Source organism: Dipodomys merriami, unplaced genomic scaffold, assembly GCF_024711535.1.
Source record: "Dipodomys merriami isolate MVZ:Mamm:240054 unplaced genomic scaffold, mDipMer1.0.p SCAF_4, whole genome shotgun sequence".
Taxonomy (NCBI): Eukaryota; Metazoa; Chordata; class Mammalia; order Rodentia; family Heteromyidae; genus Dipodomys; species Dipodomys merriami.
In genome coordinates, this window is record NW_027205603.1 from 4,704,561 (window position 1) to 4,722,561 (window position 18,001).

The 18,001-nt window shown below is 50.6% G+C and overlaps 1 protein-coding gene across 8 annotated transcripts in view; it reads right to left on the reverse strand.

Annotated features, from left to right (window-relative positions):
* Positions 1-18,001, reverse strand: part of Frmd4a (FERM domain containing 4A) — a 526,608-nt gene that overhangs the window by 3,207 nt on the left and 505,400 nt on the right. For 5 of the 8 annotated variants that reach the window (XM_069990391.1, XM_069990392.1, XM_069990393.1 and 2 more), the window contains 5 exons: positions 15,936-15,992; positions 11,984-12,224; positions 10,975-11,148; positions 8,233-9,134; positions 6,770-6,866 (listed from right to left, as the gene is read on the reverse strand). In XM_069990391.1, coding sequence (XP_069846492.1) covers positions 6,770-6,866; positions 8,233-9,134; positions 10,975-11,148; positions 11,984-12,224; positions 15,936-15,992 — 1,471 coding nt within the window. Of the gene's footprint in view, positions 1-4,937; positions 5,011-6,769; positions 6,867-8,232; positions 9,135-10,974; positions 11,149-11,983; positions 12,225-15,935; positions 15,993-18,001 lie in introns of those variants that run through there. The other 3 variants (XM_069990394.1, XM_069990389.1, XM_069990390.1) reach the window with 2 other exon arrangements.

The following is an 18,001-nucleotide window of genomic DNA, read 5'->3' on the forward strand; positions in this document are numbered from 1 at the left end:
AGAGGTGGAGCACGCAGGGATGTGGGCCCTCCCTCACCATGGTCTCCCCTGCCCAGAAGGCGCGAAGCCTGGCACTCGAGGGTGCCCAGGATACAGGAGGCACCCAGAGACCACAAGGGTCTCATAACAGGGCTTTGGAATCCTTGGGAAACTGAGCTAGCTGCTCTTCCTCAACGTGGCTCTCACATCGGCCCCATCCTGGAATCACCTGGGAGACTCAAAAATGCTCCTGTTTGAGCTCTGAGGTTGCTACTGGTAGAAATGGGGTGTGTGTGCTGGGGTGGACCTGGGGTGCTTTCTACCCTCTCCCAGCTGATTTTCAGATGCACCCTCTGTGAGAGCTCTCTGGGGCTGCATGCCTTGGGGGTGACATCCATCTCCAAAGGGGAACCTGATTTTTCTGGTAGATTATTTTTTTATTCTGTCCTTAAAAAAAAAAACAACATTTAAAATATGTGACTTTCCCTGTAGTCAGATTGACAGGATATTCTGAATTTGAGTTCTAATTTTAAAAAAAAAATCAATTCTGTGGATTCTAAACAATCTGTTTTTGTGATTATAAAGGAAAAATACTTATTTAAAATATACAGCAGGGGGCTAGCTGTGCAACTCCAGGCCTCGGCTTTAACCCCTGGCACCAAAACAGCCAATAGAACATACAGGAAAGCAAAGAAGGAGAGACTTCTCAAGAAAACAGGCATGACTGGTTGGGATGGGTAGAGGTGATTGTGAAACATCAAGAAGTTGTCACATGGCTAGATTGATGGCAATATGCAATACGAGGGTCCATTATCAAGGACCAACTACCCTAAACCAGCTCCCTGTGCCCAGTGCTGGGGAAGAGGCGGGCATGGTTGGCGGGGAGGTCAAAGCAAGGCGAGTTTACAGGGTATCATAACAGCCTCGTGAGGCAGCTCACACAGAAGAATCACTCATTTACTGGGCTCTGTGGAGCAAGTGAACGACACGGTTCTGGGGCCTTGTAAATTCTTGGTAAATGTGCTCTGTCACTGTGCCACACATTCCCAGCTAGTGTCTTTGTGAATGTTCTTCATTTAGTCCAGAAAGTCCATGAAAGCTAGAAAATACCAAAGGTTTGTTTGTATCCTGGTGGTTTCCCCTCCCCGCCCCCCTTAGTATTAGGGCTTCAACTCAGGGCCTTGCTCTGGCTTGCTTGCTGGACACCCTCAGCATTTTTGCTAGGCAATTAGAGAGGTGGATCCTAAGGACTGTTCTGCCGGGGCTGGCCTTGAGCTATGATCCTCTAGGTTTCTGCCTCCTGAGTAGCTAGGATTATAAGTGTGAGCCATTGGCATCGGGCATTCTAGTGGATTCTAATGACACTTTTGTACTTGCAGCCCTGGAAACAATGGGTTAACTCCTTAAATGTGGCACCAGAATCAAAGGAATAAAAGGCCCTTAGTTATGATGCTGCCATGGTATGCTGAGTTTGGATGGTAAGTGGACGATTCTATTGCACCCACCCTAGGACTGAGAACTTCTAATGGGAAAGGTGTTTGGGCCCTACATGGGAGAATTACAAGCTGTCCCCCCCCCCCCCCCCCCCCCGCCGGAGGCCAGTGTCTCTTTAAGGTTGCCACTTCTTCCTGGATAGACCTGTGACCCTGGCTTCCCATGTAGAGTCCAACCAGGCATCGATTCCAAGATGGCAAAGGCCAAGCCAGGCAGCTTTGAAAGCCTGAGGCTGACAGGAGCAGAAAACAGAGCCATGGGAGGAGAGTACTGGTGGGCCCCAGCCCCATCTCCATCAGCTGATTCACTCCTCCATGCTTAAGTCTATTGAATTGATTTCCGTTTCCTAGGCAATGAATACGACTAGCACCTTGAAATAGGAACTCTGGAGAGAAATACGTTGTGGATACATTTGTTTGTGATATGGATCTATCTTTTGGACAAAATTTCCCTTTAGACTTCATAGGCTATTTAGAAATCACCTCCGCCAGCATTTCTCAAAGTAGACCTGTGAAGGCTCTGAGGAAACAAAGGTTCTCTGGACAAGTAAGTTTGAGGACCTGGCCTTTAGGAACACTGATACACACTAAACACAGATACACTAAAGTCCTGTATTACCATGTTTTACTCAGAACTGCTCAAACTTCATGACCTATTAATGCCCACACAATACACAATCTTCCATAACTTCATACTATCAATTGTGTTTGAATCTCTTTGTGTAACAACATCTCAAAACAGTTTTTGGCTCAAACTCTGATAGTTTAAAAAATGGGCCAGGTGCTGGTGGCTCACACCTATAATCCTAGTTACTTTTAGGAGGCTGAGATCTGAAGATCACGGTTCGAAGCCAGCCTGGGCAGGAAAGTCCATGAGACTCTCATCTCCAGTGAACCACCAGAAAAAAAAAGCAGAAGTGGCATTGTGGCTCAAGTGGTAGAGTGCTAGTCTTGAGCTGAAGAGCTCAGGGGCAGTGCCAGGCCTGGAGTTCATGCACCATGACCAACCCTCCCCCCAAAAAAAATATAGGTAATAGTTTGCACCACAAATACAAAGGACCTCTGTCACAATACAATGTGCTTGAGAGGAACTGAAAAATCCTCTTTATATGGAGCAGAAGCTCAATGCTCACTGAGTTCAAAGCAGTAGCATTTAAATGAGGCAGCAGGTCATGCAGTTTACAATGTATGTGAGACTCAGTTAATGGGTGGGGGGGAGTGGCTGGACCACATGCTCACCTGTGCCTCATTAAGGAGACCCCTGTATTGCTAACACAGCGATCTGTGGGCTTGGCAGGTTTGTTTTTAAACTGTAGAGCTCTTTACTCCTTAGCATTGAATGGACCAAACAAGATCTCTGTGGTGGGGCAGGGGCAGGGGCAGCCCAGTGGCTGTCCCAGATGGAATCTGGAAGGGCCACAAAGTGACAGCTACAGCCTGCCCGGTCTCTACCTCTTCTGAGAAGGGGTGCTTACAGCATGACTTGTGACTGGCCTGAAATGTGCGTACTATTTTCTGACTAAAGTGTATCCATTGAAGGAATAAAAGAAAAAACAAGAGGAAGTTGGACGGAAATATGTATCCACTCACTCTACAGATGTTCCACAGGAAGTATTTCTAAGAGATTCTCCAGCATTTCTGAAGGATGTAGCAGGCAGCCTTCAAGGTTGGAAATGTGGCTGAACCTGTTGGCATTGTATTTTCTGGTGGGGCTCAGTGAAGCCCTAGCTTCTCAGTCTATACAAATCAATCCTATGCTAAGAGAAGATGCCGCAGGCCAAGGAAGTGGGCAGCCCTCATGAACAACGCAAACGGGGAAGCACTACCTGGTCCCTGGGGAAATCAACTAAGTTGTCCCCTGGCACGTGACCTGGGAGGTTTTTCTGCCATCCAGGAGGGAACTTCTGAGTCTACCGTTGGCTTTATGGAATGCCCTTTACCAGGTAAGAACCAGGGCAGTGGCTAAGCCAGGGCCTCTAACTCATGATTCTCAGTCAGCTGTGTTTTACAGCTGCTTTGACAGGGAGGTGAAGTGATTGGTGTGTGTATGGGGGAGGAAGGGTGGAGAAATTTCAATTAAATTTAATTACTTTGTATGAATTGATTTTTGTCAATGTACAGTTCTAAGAACAGTCATAAATTGCTTCTGCAAGTGTACATTTCATGCTTATCATCCTTTCTAAATTCTGAGCTGTGCTTTATCACTATGCCTTACTAAAAATGACTTCATTTACAAAACTGACTGGGTAGAGAGAGGGTCACGTGACAAGGCCCTCTTGAGTCCAGTCCACCCGGCTGCACATGAACTTGTTTCTAAATTCCAGCTTCTCCATCACAGTCTCACAGTAATCTTTCAAACCTACTTAATTCTGAAGTGCCCACTTCCAGCACCTCTAGCACATTATTTTGTCACACTATACTGAAGGAAAAAAATGGATCCTTTCTATTTAAAAAGACTGCTCTTACACAGAGGGCTGGGTGCAGTGGTAATCCTGGCTACTCAGCACTTGAAAAAGTGATTGCTCTCATTACTGAATCTTTTTTAACATTTTTGGTTTTAACTCTTGGAGCACTTAATACATATGCACGTCTGTTCCCTAATAGCTTTGTGAACTGTGGCCTTGAACGTGAACTTCTGGAACTACGAGTCAAGGTTCCATTTTTTTGACCAAATTAAAAATTTTAGACTAGGCATGGTGGCTCATGTCTGTAATACCAGCTACTCAGTTGACAGATGTCCAGAGGCTCAAGGTCAGCCCAAGCAAAAATGTGAGACTCTGAAAAACAGCTAAAGAAAAAAAAACATGGCTGGATGCATGGCTCAAGCGGTAGAGTGCCTGCCTAGCAAGCACAAGGCCCTGAATTCAAACCTCAATACCACCAAACAAACATACCCCAAAAGCATTCTGTCTACCTCTGCATGGCATCCTCCTATTTCTAGAAATGCTGATCTCAATGCTATGCAATTAAAAGTCCCTAGACAGCAGCGTTTTAGAAATTTCAACAGGCATTGCAGTTAGTAGCCAGGATGGTACCAAGGGCTCATTCTAGTGAGTTCTTAGGTAGTGATGGTAATGATGGTGGTGGAGGTGGTGATGGTGATGAAGCTAATCCACAGGGTTTTATAGCATCTGTACAAATACATAGCTGTCACTCAAAAATGCAGCGATGTGATCTCAGGTGCTTCTACCTTGATACTTGGACACACTAGTCCAACACTGCTCACTGAGCCACTGAAAAATATTCACGGACACTTAATTGGGAATCTTTCTAGGAAGTAGCATTAATAATATCCAACATCTGATGATAAAAACCACACATACAAATGGATAGTTCCATATGTCTAGAAAAAGACGTAATGGCTTCCACTCAGATGTTTCCTTCTGGAAACCGTGACAACACATGTGCAGCACACCTGGGATCACAAACTCATGGGCAGTAAGAACAAAACGTTCCCTTACGATACCTCTATTCATCAGTACTTTGGTGAGTTGGAGACTCAGACCCATCCATGATGGGTGAGCTTTCTGTTGCTTCTCTGAACAAAGGAAAGCAGAAGAGGAAGAGAAGAGAGGTTATGTTAGAAAGAGGCGTTTGACACACATGATTAGTAGCTCATTAGCACACTGGAAGGACCCACTGATCACCCACGTGTCAGTGACAACGTCAGCAATACAGAACGGGCCATCCCCATTTGTGTGGCTTTGGGAAGGTGGGTAGCACTGGCAGTGTTCCCTGCATGCTATTTTTAAAAAAATCATTATCTTCAGAGAGCAGCTATTGCTTGTGAATAATCACTCAATCCAATCTGGCAAAACAGCTGACTTCAAAAACCAAAGTAAGGTCTAACTTAAGTGATTAGCCTTGTAAATCCCAGCCTATAGGCAAACACACTGGCATATATTTGGATCAGGCAAGATGGGCATGACCTGGAAGTGCTGGAGGATCCAGAGAGAAGTGTCCTATTTGGATGAGATGGTTTAGCCCCTGAAGGGAGACAGGCTGTCTCTTGGGAATTAATCTTGGGGAGACTCTTGGACTGTAAGCCCTGTCCAGAGAGATCCTAGGGCTGGAGTGAAGATGGTATGTAAGTGAGTTTGCAAATGATTCTTAATAAAGACACAGGGGTAGCTACTACCAAACACACCTAAGTAGCAAGGGTAGACAATACATTCTCTTAAGATTAAGAGGTAGAGCGGGACGGGGCAGGGGTGGTCAAACCATCTGTCAATCACTTAGTAGGAGGGCTTGTGGAAGCAGCCTGCTGCTTCTGCCCCTGGGCTGGGTGAAGCTCGGGCTCCTGGTCTGGGATCCACCAGCTGGGTGGAAGAAGTTTTGGGGGTCAAGGCACTTAGTTTCCTTGAGCCTCATCCCTAAAGCCAAAGAATCCAGATATTTCCCCTTGCCGCAATGCATGCAGCCTGGATTCTAGGAACTGAGAAAGCCTGTGAACTCCCAGCAAGTGCTCATGAAGTGTGAGCAGTCCCTCCATCCAAAACGAAGGCTCCCGGAAACCCCAGTAAAAATCACTGCTCGACACTGTGGAGATTCGTCTCCCAGCCAGCAATCAGATTTTTCCAGACACCCCTCCCCAATCTCCAGCAGAGCAGAAACTCGCTGAAGTTGGAGACAGGAGCAGGTAGCAGGTCACTCACACCTGCTGGAGGCATGGGTGAGAACATCCTACCTGGCCACAGGTTATAACGCTCAAGGAGGACACCTAACACAACACAAAAAAAGAACTGACTCCTGCTTTCATCTACTGTGCTGTGCCCAGCCTTTACTTGAAGGTCTCAAGGCACCTGACTCGCTTTACTTCTTCATAAAGAACAAGTGCTCAGTGCAGACAGAGCCTTTTTCCATCAGATGCATTCCGATGCACTGAGAAGCATGTGCCAGATGCCGGGGGCACCATTCAGGGAGGGCTGGCCTGGCACTTCCGGTTGGCCTGGGTTATCATTAGAACCCAAGCCAGATGTCTGTCTGGAATTCTGACCAGAGGAATGCAATACTTCCTGTTTCCCCTCCCCACATTCTGGGGAGGGGGGGTGAAGGTGGGGTTCATGACCTACTGTGAAAGCATACGTACAGAACTTACCCCATAAAGAAGAGGAGAGAGGTAGAAGGGGTCAGTGAGTGATTCATGAAGTTTCTTTGGAAACAAAGCCATGTCCCTATAATGAGCCCTGCTAACTTGCTTGCTCCTATGTCTTGCATCACTAGGGTCTCCCATTGACAATGCTCAGACATGGCCTAGAATGCAGAAGAGCCAGACGCGGCCGGGAGGGAACACTCACCCCGTCTGCCAGGTCAGGAGGTGATGGGGGCTGCTTGGGGGGGTGGCTCCAACCTCACTGGACGGCGTCGAGCTTCTCTGGCTCTGAGGTAAGGCAGCTGCACAAGGAGGGAGTGGGAAAGAGGGAGAGGACATGACTGAGACCAGGTGAAGGAGCTTGGGACATGGCCTCTGCACCTTTGAGCATGAGGCCCCATTGCCCGGGATTCAGGTCACAGCCTCTGTGGCAGGGTCTTGGTGACCCCACAGCACAATCACAGTGCACAAACATCTCTGTACATCCATCAAACCAGGTGCTTCCATTCTGACTTGGGCTGATCTGGGACCCCAAGTTCCCGCTTTGCCACGGGAGCGACCCCCAGGAGGGTTATGGTTCTATGGTAAAGGCAGCGAAGGCCCTTTGAGGGAGAGCCTGGCAGAGCTCATGCAGGGATGCCTGCTCTGTGGACAGCAGGAGCCTCTGCCTTGGGGCTCCCTGGCACAGAGAAGCTGCCGGAGAGATTCTCCATCTATTCTCTGCAAACTTCTGAGGGGTGTTCAGGTTGCCATTTGTTAACTTTAACACTGCCCAAATGGGCAGCCCCTTCATAGCTCAGCCACATATGACTCCCCATTTACTGACGGGCCACAGGAGTCCGCTGGGAAGTGGTGGATGGCAATCCCAGCAGATGAAGTGTTTGCTCTCTTGGAAATGGCATCCTTTTCCTCAATCATAGACATGGCTTCTCGAACATTTTTTTTTAACACATGCCAAAAGACTGGCGGCCAATCTTGAGGAGTGCTGTTGACAGGACATAAGCTTTTCTATCTCTGCCCTGGTAGTGTCATGGATGGTCCTGCCGCTCAGCTGTACACGGAAGTTACACCCTCAGCCTTGTGACACTGCTTTACAGTACTTAGAGGAAGGAGGACTGGGAAGAAGGCTGCAGGACCATAAAATCCATGGTACCTCCACGATCCACTCACTTGGTTCTGTTCCGGCCTCTGCGGCTTGGCAGAGTTGTATCTTGCCTGTTTAACCTCTAATCCCTCCTCACCAGAATACAGGGGGCACCTCGGGCTGGATAAACCCTGAGGAATGGAGTTCATCCAGCACCCTTAGATTTCTGAGCCTGGCGCTGGTGGCACACGCCTGTAACCCTAGCTACTCAGGAGGAGGCTGAGGTCCCAGGGTTGAAGTTCAAAACTGGCCTGGGCAGGAAAGGCCATGAGACACCCCCCCCCCCCCCAATCTCCAAGTAACCACCTAAACACCAGAAGTGGCTCAAAGTGGCAGAGTGCTAGCTTTGAGCAGAAAAGCTCCAGACCCTGAGCTCAAGCCCCATGACTAACTAAAACAAAGGGGGCCCGACTAGGTCCGCCTGCCACCCCCACATCCAAGCGCACCCCCCCCCTTAGGGATGATTCCCATCAGGTCTAAGGACCCCGCCTCCCCCCCCTCGCCCCCGCGGGGCGCCCTCTCACCTGACGTGGCCTTACACATCTGGGGCATCCTGGTGACCCGGCTGTGCGCCACGAAGGTGCTCTGGGAGGAGGTGCTGTACTGGGAGCCGCTGTCGGAGGAGGTGGAGCTGGTGTGCGACAGGCGGCAGTGCTCGCGGTGCGAGGACGTGGAGCGCTGGTACCACTGGCGCAGCTCGTCGGACACGGCCGCGCGCCCCGCGCCCTTGTCGTGCGCGCCCTCGCGGCCCAGCGACGGAGTCCGCAGGATCTGCGATCGCGAGGGGGTCAGGCGCCCGGCGTCGCCCTCGTCCCCGCCGCCGCCGCCGCCCCCGCCGCGCCAGCTCTCCTTGAACAGCCCCCCGGCCGTGTAGGAGTTGGAGGTCTTGAACTGCGCCTTGACGCTGTAGTGGCCTTCCTGGTCGCTCTCCAGGCTGCGCACCACCACGGGCGTGGCACCGCCCTCCACGTACAGCGGGTACTCCTTGATGCGGTACTGCGAGCTGGGCTGGCTCTGGCTGTGCAGGTACACGCCGCCGCCCGCGCCGCCCGCGCCGCCCGCGCCCGCGCGCGCCGCCGCCAGGTTGGGCATGCTGCCCGAGCTCGCCGAGCCCAGCGCGCCCGCCGCGCGCGCCCGCTGCCGCTGCCGCTGCCGCGCCTTGCTCGGCGAGTCCTCCGCCAGCGTCGAGTAGTTGGCGTTCATCTGCGCCGGGTAGTAGTGCTCGGAGCTCGAGTGGCTGGTGCACGACGAGCAGTCGTCCATGGGGTCCGAGCCGTTGCTGCTACGAGTCCGCGGGGTGTAGAAGTCGGGGCTCCCCGTGTCGTTCTCCGAACCCAGGAGTTTGCCCTGGGACTCTAAGCTGGAGCTCCGGTGTCTAAAGTGCAGAGCGAGGCTGTGCAGCCGCGTGGGGCTGATGTCCACCGACCTGCCGGGAAGACGAGGTTTGGGTCCGTGGGAACCCCTGCGTGTGCCGGGGAATCCCCACTTCCTAGGCCCTCCTAACTCAGGGAGGCGGTCACAAAACCCACGCGGGCGTTGCCGGGTGCTCAGCGACCAGCGACGGCAGAGCCAGGAGTTAAGAGTTGGGTTCCTAAGGGTGGGGCCTGGTAGAGGGCCGGAAGCTAGGACATGCAGTCCTCTAAAAAGTACATGCCAATATCTAGTTTCTCTGTGTGTGTGTGTGTGCTGGGGCTTGAACTCTGGGCCTGGGCGCTGTCCCTGAGCTTCTTTTTTTTTTTTTTTGTCGGTCGTGGGGCTTGAACTCTGGGCCTGGGAGCTGTCCCTCAGCTCTTCAGCTCAAGGCGAGCGCTCTACCACTTGAGCTACAGCGCCACTTCCGGTTTTCTGGTGGTTTATTGGAGATAGGAGTCTCACGGTCTCTCCTGCCCGGGCTGGCTTTGAACCGCGATCCTCAGATCTCAGCCTCCTGAGTAGCTAGGATTACAGGCGTGAGCCACCAGCGCCCGGCTTCCCTGAGCTTCTTTTGCTCAAGGCTAGTGCTCAACCACTTGAGCCACAGTGCCACTTCCAGTTCTCTTGGTAGTTTAGTGGAGATAAGTTTCACAGACTTCAAACTGTGATCCTCAGATCTCAGCCTCCTGAGTAGCCAGGATTACAGGCCTGAGCGACTAGTGCCCAGCTAGAGGGTTTTTGTGTTTTTTTAAGGTGCATAATAATGTTCTAGATATGAAGAGAACTAGCAGATCAAGATTGTTAGTGTTATAGAAACCCTTTGTTAAAACGTCATCTTTGTAGGCCAAAAGCGCAAAGATAAAAACAAGAACAACAACAAAAAGGCCAGGTGTGGTGGTGTATATTTATAATCCTGGCCAGGTAGGAGGCAAAGTTTAGATGCTAATCAGACACTGGCTTGGGCAAAGGAAGAAGACCCTATGAAAAACAAACTATAGCAAAAAGGCCTGGAGGCATGGCTCAAAGGGTAGAGTATCTACCTAGCAGGTATAAGCCCTGGGTTCAAAAGACAGAACTAAAATCCCCCCAAACCCAAACCAATGCTCCTACAAAGACCCTTTCATATGATTAAAACAAATCACTCCCAAACCCACACAAACAGATGACCATTTCCCGTGAAGACTCTACGCTGGAAGCTTGGTGGAGCACATCCCCCCCTCCCCCATGGTACAAATACCCTATGTGGAGCTGTCTATAGTCCCCACTACCTGACTCCATCAGTGGCCCTGTCACTGGACAGATGATGGTACCCAAGGCTGGGGATAAGAAGTCAACGGTGGCTCCTCCACCACTCAAGCCCCCACTGGAGGCCCCCAGCAAGGGACCTTCCATGACCTGGCTTTACTTCTGTTTGAGAAGATGGATGCAATATACTGAAGCTTAATTTTTTGCCTGTTTTACTTGCTGTTAATTTATATCTGGAGCATTAAAGCCAGTCTGAAATAATCCTGGGCATACTATCAAATAAATCAAGGTCAGTGCAAGGGTGATTGGGATTCCCCACTTCCGATGCTAACCAGCTTTCCTGCCTCCAAGTCCACTGAGGACGCTGATCCAGGAGCCTGGGGATCCCCTAGTGTAAGCCCCGTGTCCCTAGACTTGCAAAGGGGGCTGTCAGATTTCTTGGCTAACGTGGTCTGACTGCTCTGGTTTTCAAGCTTTCTTCACTTACAAAGAGACCTCGTCTCACTGGCTCAGGCCGGATTCCAGCTCACCTGTCCTTTGGCCACGGCTAGGGGTCCACCATGCCTCGCTATAGACCAAGGCGAGGTGCGGAGGGCCCGAGGACTCACCTCGTGGAATGGACGTAGTGGGGGCTCCGGACGCGCAGGTCTGGCGTGGAGGGCATGCTGGACTGCGAGTTCCAGTGCGGGAGGCCTCGGATGGGGCTGTTCTGCAAGGAGCCGCTTCCCCCGCCGCCGCCGGCCTCGGCGCAGCTCCCCGTGCTGGGAAAGCGCTTGTGGCTGCTGAGGACCAAGCAGGCAAGCCAAGCTCCACACCCCTGCCCCACAGCCAGGCACCTTTCCCCGCGGGCCTGAGCAACGTGGGGCGCAGAGCTCCCGGGATGGATGGGAGGCTGGTGCAGGACTCCCTTTCTCCCCTCCGGATCGCTGCCTTTTCTCCAGCAATGGGGTGTGGGGTGAGGGGGGCTTGTCCCTACTCCCCCGCTTCAGTCAATAGCAGATACAGACCCTCCCTAGATGATCTCTCTAGTCTATGAAGCCTTCCCTTTATTTCTTTATTTCTGGAGCCCTCCCTTCCACCCCCAGGTCTTTATAGGGTGTGTAATTAACGGAAATGAGAAAAACACAGACTTGAACCAGAAGTGCCTTCCAACCCCCCCCCCCCCCCCCCGAACCCCAACGCTGTCTACAATATTATCCAAGGAATGGGCTGATAATGCGCAGCTCGGGTTGCAGCAGCTTGGCTCCACAACTCTGCCGGAAGACGGTTTTGGATTTCACACCGCTTTGGGATTCCTGTGAGTAGCCTCTCGTTTTGCCATCTTGGAACTGTGCTGCCTAAAGATCTCCTAATTAATTCCCGTGGAACTTAACAACGTTAAAGCCATCTGCCAGCAGGTTGAGTGTGAGCCAGGCCTGCCAGTTTCCCTGCGCCTCGACAGAGTGGGCAGCAGAGGGCGCTGTGCGCACAGAAAGGCAAAGCCAGGCTATGGAGCACTATGTGGGGGGGAGGACTATGTGGGGGAGGAGGACTTGGGGTCTGTAGGTGAGCTCTGGCCACCTTCGTGGACAGGCAATGTCAGCAGTGACCTGCTTTTGGCCTCCTGGCCCGACTCACCCGGAATGACTGTGGGAGGAACGCTTCTTGACCTTCTCATAGGGCTCATCCAGGGACGACTCGCTCCACATCTTGGGCTTTATGGGGGACTTGTCGTAGTCGCTGCGGTGATAGTGCATCTGCCTGAGTCCCTCCAGGGACTGCGGAGGCGGAGGCCTGTTGTGTGAGGACGGCGGCCGCGGGGGGAGTCCCTTGTGCGGGGACTGTAAGGGGGATATTGTGCTGGTAACCTGAGCATCTTCTGCATGGAGACAGGAAGAAAGACACGCCTCGGTCACCCCAGTACTGCCACAGCACACTGGAGCCACGTGGCAAAGCTCCACCCGTGTCCCCCGAGAGCCCTGGGACTCTGCAGATCTAAACTCCCAGCAGAATGAGCTGGGAGGAGAGGTGGCTCTTTTAATGAATGAATCCTGTTAATTAAAGCCTAAATTCTATCCAATAGCTTTCAAATCACAGCAAGAACGTACTTACTATTTAGTATATCACAACTCCTGATTTTGTAGTACAGGGACTTGAACCCAGGGCCTTGTTCTAGCAAGCACTCTACCACTTGAGCTATGCCCTCAGCCTTTTTTTTTCTTTTTTTCCCCCTTTGTTAAAGTTTTTTTTTTTTTTTCAAGCAGTCCCCTACTTATGCTTTTTTCCCCTAGCTAGGATCATAGACATGTGCTACCATGCCTGGCTTTATTGTAACTGTTTTCTTTTATGGTGGTGGGATTGAACCTGAGGCTTTCCATGGAGCTACACCCCTACTTTGTAACTTTAAGAAACAGTAAACATCGAGTTTGTTTGGGGGAAATTTAAGCTTCAGGAAGGTTTTGTCTGCTCCGCCCTCTATGATGCCCTCAGGATCAGGAATGAGTGTGGACACTCAGCAGGTGCTCAAGACACATTTAATGGAGGGGGAAAAAATGAAGGTATATCCACCAAGTATGATTCTCTGCCCAGGGATCTAGTTATTTAGTCTGGTTTTTTTTTTTTTTGTTTGTTTTAATTCCAGAACTACCTATGTTCTTAATCTGTTCTGATATATTTTAATTAATTGGCAATGTTGGGACTGAACCCAGGGCCTCACACGAGCTACACAAGTGCTCTACCACTGAGTTACATCTCTGGCCCCGTGTGGGTGGAATTTAATTTAGGAAGGGCCTTGGGGTTGCTCCATCTCCCATGGGCACGGTGGGGCAGGTAGAAGACTTTTAGAGGAAACACTGCAGCTGGACAGGGGAAGGCACCATGGGGAAGAGGAAGGAAGGACACAGGGCGGGAGCATGTAGTGGTGAGGGCTGGGTGAGGGCCGTGGGCATAGTCCAGCTGGGCAGTGGCTGGTGAAAGGGGGCGGAGAGCAAGGGGCCGGGTTTCCGGATGGCACCATGACAAGCAAGGAGCCCTGAGCACTGCCTGGGACCTTGAATGGCAGGCAAGCAGAGGGGAACTGCAGGAGAACTCTGCACGTTGTTAATAAGCGCGAGTCACATAGTTAGGATGGAAACCCTGCTGCAGAATGATTCATCTGGCAGGTTGGGGCTGGGAGCAGAGGGATGAGGGAGGACCAGCAAAAGATGTCTTGTGTCTTGTAATGAGATCCTGGGACAGAGAAGAGGAAGGACCTTTGTGTTCATGGGGAAGGCGGGGGGGGGGGGGACATGGGGGACGGGTAGAGGGGGGCCACCACCAGGCAGGCATGGGGTTTCACAACTGCATTCTTAACCCTTAACCCAGAAGCCTAAATACACTCCCACCCCTCCTTTGCCCCCCACTTCCTGCCTCCCAAATCAATACAGGAGGTCTAGAAACTGAGGGCTGGGTGTGGTGGTGCATGCCTGTGATCTGAACTATGTGACAGATGCTGGACTCCTTGCAAAATGTGAGACCTTATCAGAAAAGAATGAAAAAAAAAAGGGGGTGAGCATGGGGGGGAGCGTCACAGCTCAAGCTGAACAGCAGTTACTTAGCAAGCGTAAGACCCTGAGTTCAAACCCCAGTAATGCAGAAAGAGAGAGACAGACATAGAGATTGAGAGGGATGGAGGGAAAGAGAAGATAGAGGGAGATGAGAGAGGGAGAGGGAAAGAGGGAGAGCGAGGGGCAGAGGGGGAGGGGGAGAAGGAGGGAGAACCAGTCCCCCCCACCCCTGCAGTGGGAGTCTGGGACACAAAGTGGCACAAGGGCGCTTTCAGGATATTGGAGACCTGGGAACATGGGGAGGAAAGGATGATCAAGACTGATGTCTCGCTCGAGCCAACATTACCTGTTGCTCTGGTCACTCCTTTGTCACAAAAGAACATCACTAACTTGTTCTTGTTCCCTTCCCAGAAGAGATGGGGGCACCAGAAGTCATAACAGGGTTGGACATTTGGCACTGAAAATGAATCTTAGCCAGGTGCCGGTGGCTCACGCCTGCTAACCTAGCTACTCAGGAGGCTGAGAGCTGAGGATTGTGATTCGAAGCTAGTCTGGGCAGGAAAGTCCACAAGACTCTAATATCCAATTAACCACCAAAAAGACAGAAGCAGAGCTATGGCTCAAACTGTAGAGTGCTAGCCTTGAACACAAAAGCTCTGAGTTCAAGGCCCTGAGTTCAAGCCCCAGGATCAGCACATGCACACACATGCACACACACACACACCAGAACAGAAAATGCATTTCTGTTTCTTGGATGCCTCCATGTACCTCCATGTACTGAAGCAGACAATAAAATATTCCAATCTGACTTGTAATAAGTAGAGCCAAGAGGACTGGGTAAATAACTCACCAGACGTTCTCCACATCAAGAGCAATGACTATTATTATTGCAATTATCATTATTGCTAGGACTTGGGTAGGCCTTTTATGTTTTCCCTCTGAAAAACCACTTATCACTGCCTGCCTGAGGTTTCCCCAGAGGGCAAAAAAATTAACTGCCACTTAATATATTTCTATGTAATTAATGTTCCCCCACCTAATCATTTGGTTTAACACCCACAACAAGACTCAGAAATGGTTCCGAGTTTTGGAATTCTTAACTTTGGCTGGAGACGGTGATGGTGTGTCAGGGGTTTAGTCCTGCTTTGCTAAGACTCGTTATGAAAATATCACAGCCAGATAGCTGTGCCTCTTACCTGTCATCCTAACTACCCAGGAGGTTGAGGTCTGGAGGATGGTAGATCAAGGCCAGCCTGGGCCATAAAAGTCTGAGAGTCTCCATTTTCATATAACCAATAAAAAGCTGGGTGGCTCAAGTGCTAGAGCACACCAGCTGAACAAGGAAGCTGAGTGAGTGTGAGGTCCTAAGTTCAAACCCCAGTACAGAGCTGGGGGACGGGATAGCCTGCCAAGGGACAGGGCTGGAGCGTCTAATGTAAATAGAATAATGTCCATGGCTGGCCAGATGTGGAAAGGGTATCTCCCTCCCCCTCCCCCCGCTGTCTCAGAAAGCACCAGAGGTGGATTTTCTTCCCTGCAACTACTCTAGACTCCTGGTTGGTTCTGTGTTTGTTTTGCTCAAGTCTAGCGCTCTATCACTTCGAGTTTATGAATGGTTAACTGGAGCAAGAGTCTCATGGAGACTTTTCTGCCCGGGCTGGCTTTGAACCCCAATCCTTAGATCTCAGCCTCCTGAGTAGCTAGGATTACAGGTGTGAGCCACCGACATCAGGACTCTGTGTTGATTTTTGATCCAAATCTATTTCCACCTCTCACCACGACATGAACACTCCACAGGAAACTATACACAAACTACAGATTCTCTGTTTAGTTTTTTTTTTTTTAAATCCCATTTCACCTCTGGGCCAAAGGAAATACTCTGATTGCAATCAATAACACCCACCCGCTTTCGACTCAGGCATGGATGTGGGCAGGAATCCAGCTGCCACCTGCCTGGCTTTCCCCCTCAGCCAAGCCATCACTGAATGTACAACAACTCTGCTTCAGCACTATCCCTCCATTGAGAGCCAGAAATAAAAACCTACCATCTTCAAGAACAAGGGCATCAGAGAGGGAGCTGTCCTCGCTGGCAATATTTCCATCTAGAAGACCAAAAATAAATAAGTAAAGCAGAATCTAAGAGGTTGGGTTGGTTCCTCTGTGGGAACAAAAGGACTTGGGTGTATGACCACCCCTTCCCCTTCTCTTTCTAATGCCAAAGAAAGAATCCATGGAATACAATGGCAGCGCTTTGAGGTGTTTTGACAGGCCCTACCCCAGAGAGCACAAGGCACCCAGCCTTTGTGGGTTTTGTTCTGATTGAGGGGATACCACAGCAGAGCGTTTTCCTATCACATAAAGGCTGCCAGGTCCCACTAAGCACATCATTGTCCCAGCACTAACTCGGGGCATGTACTGACTGCACCAGAGGAAGTCAACTGCTATTTATGCCACAAATGCGAAACTCGAGAAGGGAACTTAAGTTTTGCTCACATGGCAATAAATGGTTTCTCAATAAACTCAAGTCATTAGGAGAGAAAACATGCCTGCTAAGTACAGACTCTGTCTCTCTAAAGCTTATTTTTATAGACACCATTCAATTACGAGCACGCCCAAGTGGGTGACAGTAAAATAATCCTCCTTATTTCACATAAATTAAATTCCACTGGGGAAACTGAGGTAGACCTAGGAAGGTGGTTTTGTCTGAACTTGCTCTGTTCCCTGGCAAGTCAGCAAAGGGCTACACTCTTCAGATTCCAAGTTTAGAGTTTTAGAGTTTTATCTTTAATTTTTTTGTTTGGTGGTACTGGCGTTTGAACTCAGGGACCTGTGCTTTGAGCCATGCCTCCAGCCCTTTTTAGTTACCAGGTTTGGGCCTGGGCTGGCCTTGAACTATGATCCTCCTGTTACAAGTACGGTACCTGGGATTATGGATCTATGCCACTACTCCAGGCTTGTTCTTTGAGATAGGGTCTCCCTATCTTTTTTTTTTTTTTTTTTAATCTGAGCTGGCCTCAGGTTTTTGGATTTTTTTCCGCTGAGCCGGAAAGTCCAAGTGCCTTGGAGGGGCAGATGTGGGCCTCAAAGGAGGTGTAAGAGAGAGAAGGCTGTCTGTAAGGAAGTTGGGGAACGTGGAGATAGTAGAGAAATGGCCATTTCTGGTTTTCTAGAGCATAAAAGTATTTTTTTAATGGCCTTCCCATTGGAATTCACTTCTTTATATTGTCAGGTGGATGTGGGCAAGGGGATGGAAGGTTCTGATCCGAATCTCCAGCCTACCATTGCTTCCCTGGTATGCCCATATTTTAGGCTGTAGATATATAATTGTGGCACAAGATACCCAACATGCAGTGGACCGTGCCTAACCATTCTGCGCTCCATGCAGGGACATAGCATACCCTCCACAGTTGTCTGGATAATAAACCTCCCAGGCTGCATCCACCCAGAACACCCCACCCCACCCCCCCCAATAAAACTTCTGGAAACTTCTCCTTTCTGCCTTTCTAGAGCAAAAGTATATACATAACAATCCACATAGGCTATCAAGAATCTGCTGACTTAAGAGAAAAGAAAAAGCTTACGATCATTAGGGAGACTCGAAGTGTGTTGGCGGATGGAGGGGAATTTCCTTCTGGAATTTACCAAACATCATTAGCCAAACCCTTAAGCCCAGATGGGGGGTTCAGGGCTCCGGACAATCTGAGGGGATAGCCAGAGCCTCTCAAGTCACAGTTTTTGCTAGAAGGGTCCTGGCCACCCAATCAGCCTGGGGTGGGAGATTGGGGGGGGCAGAGGGTAGCAGGGGGTGGTCCCCTACTTGCTTATCCTACAAGCTGTCCACCTTGCCTTCCAGCCTTGGAGAGGAGTAGGCAGATCCCTGAGATTGGCAGGGGTGGGCGTGGAGATGGGGGTGGGTTAGCTCTGGCCTAGCCTGGGCTAGCCTAGTCACCCTGATCATGGTGAGGAGTATGTGTGTGTGTGTGGGGGGGGGTGTTGCTTGCTCCCTCAGGGGAGACATCAGAGGTGAGGTCCTGTGACCCTTGTCTCCCCCTCCCCGCACAGGGCTGTCACTGTGTGCACGTGGCCGCTATGTGGCCGTGGGAGGGGCTGG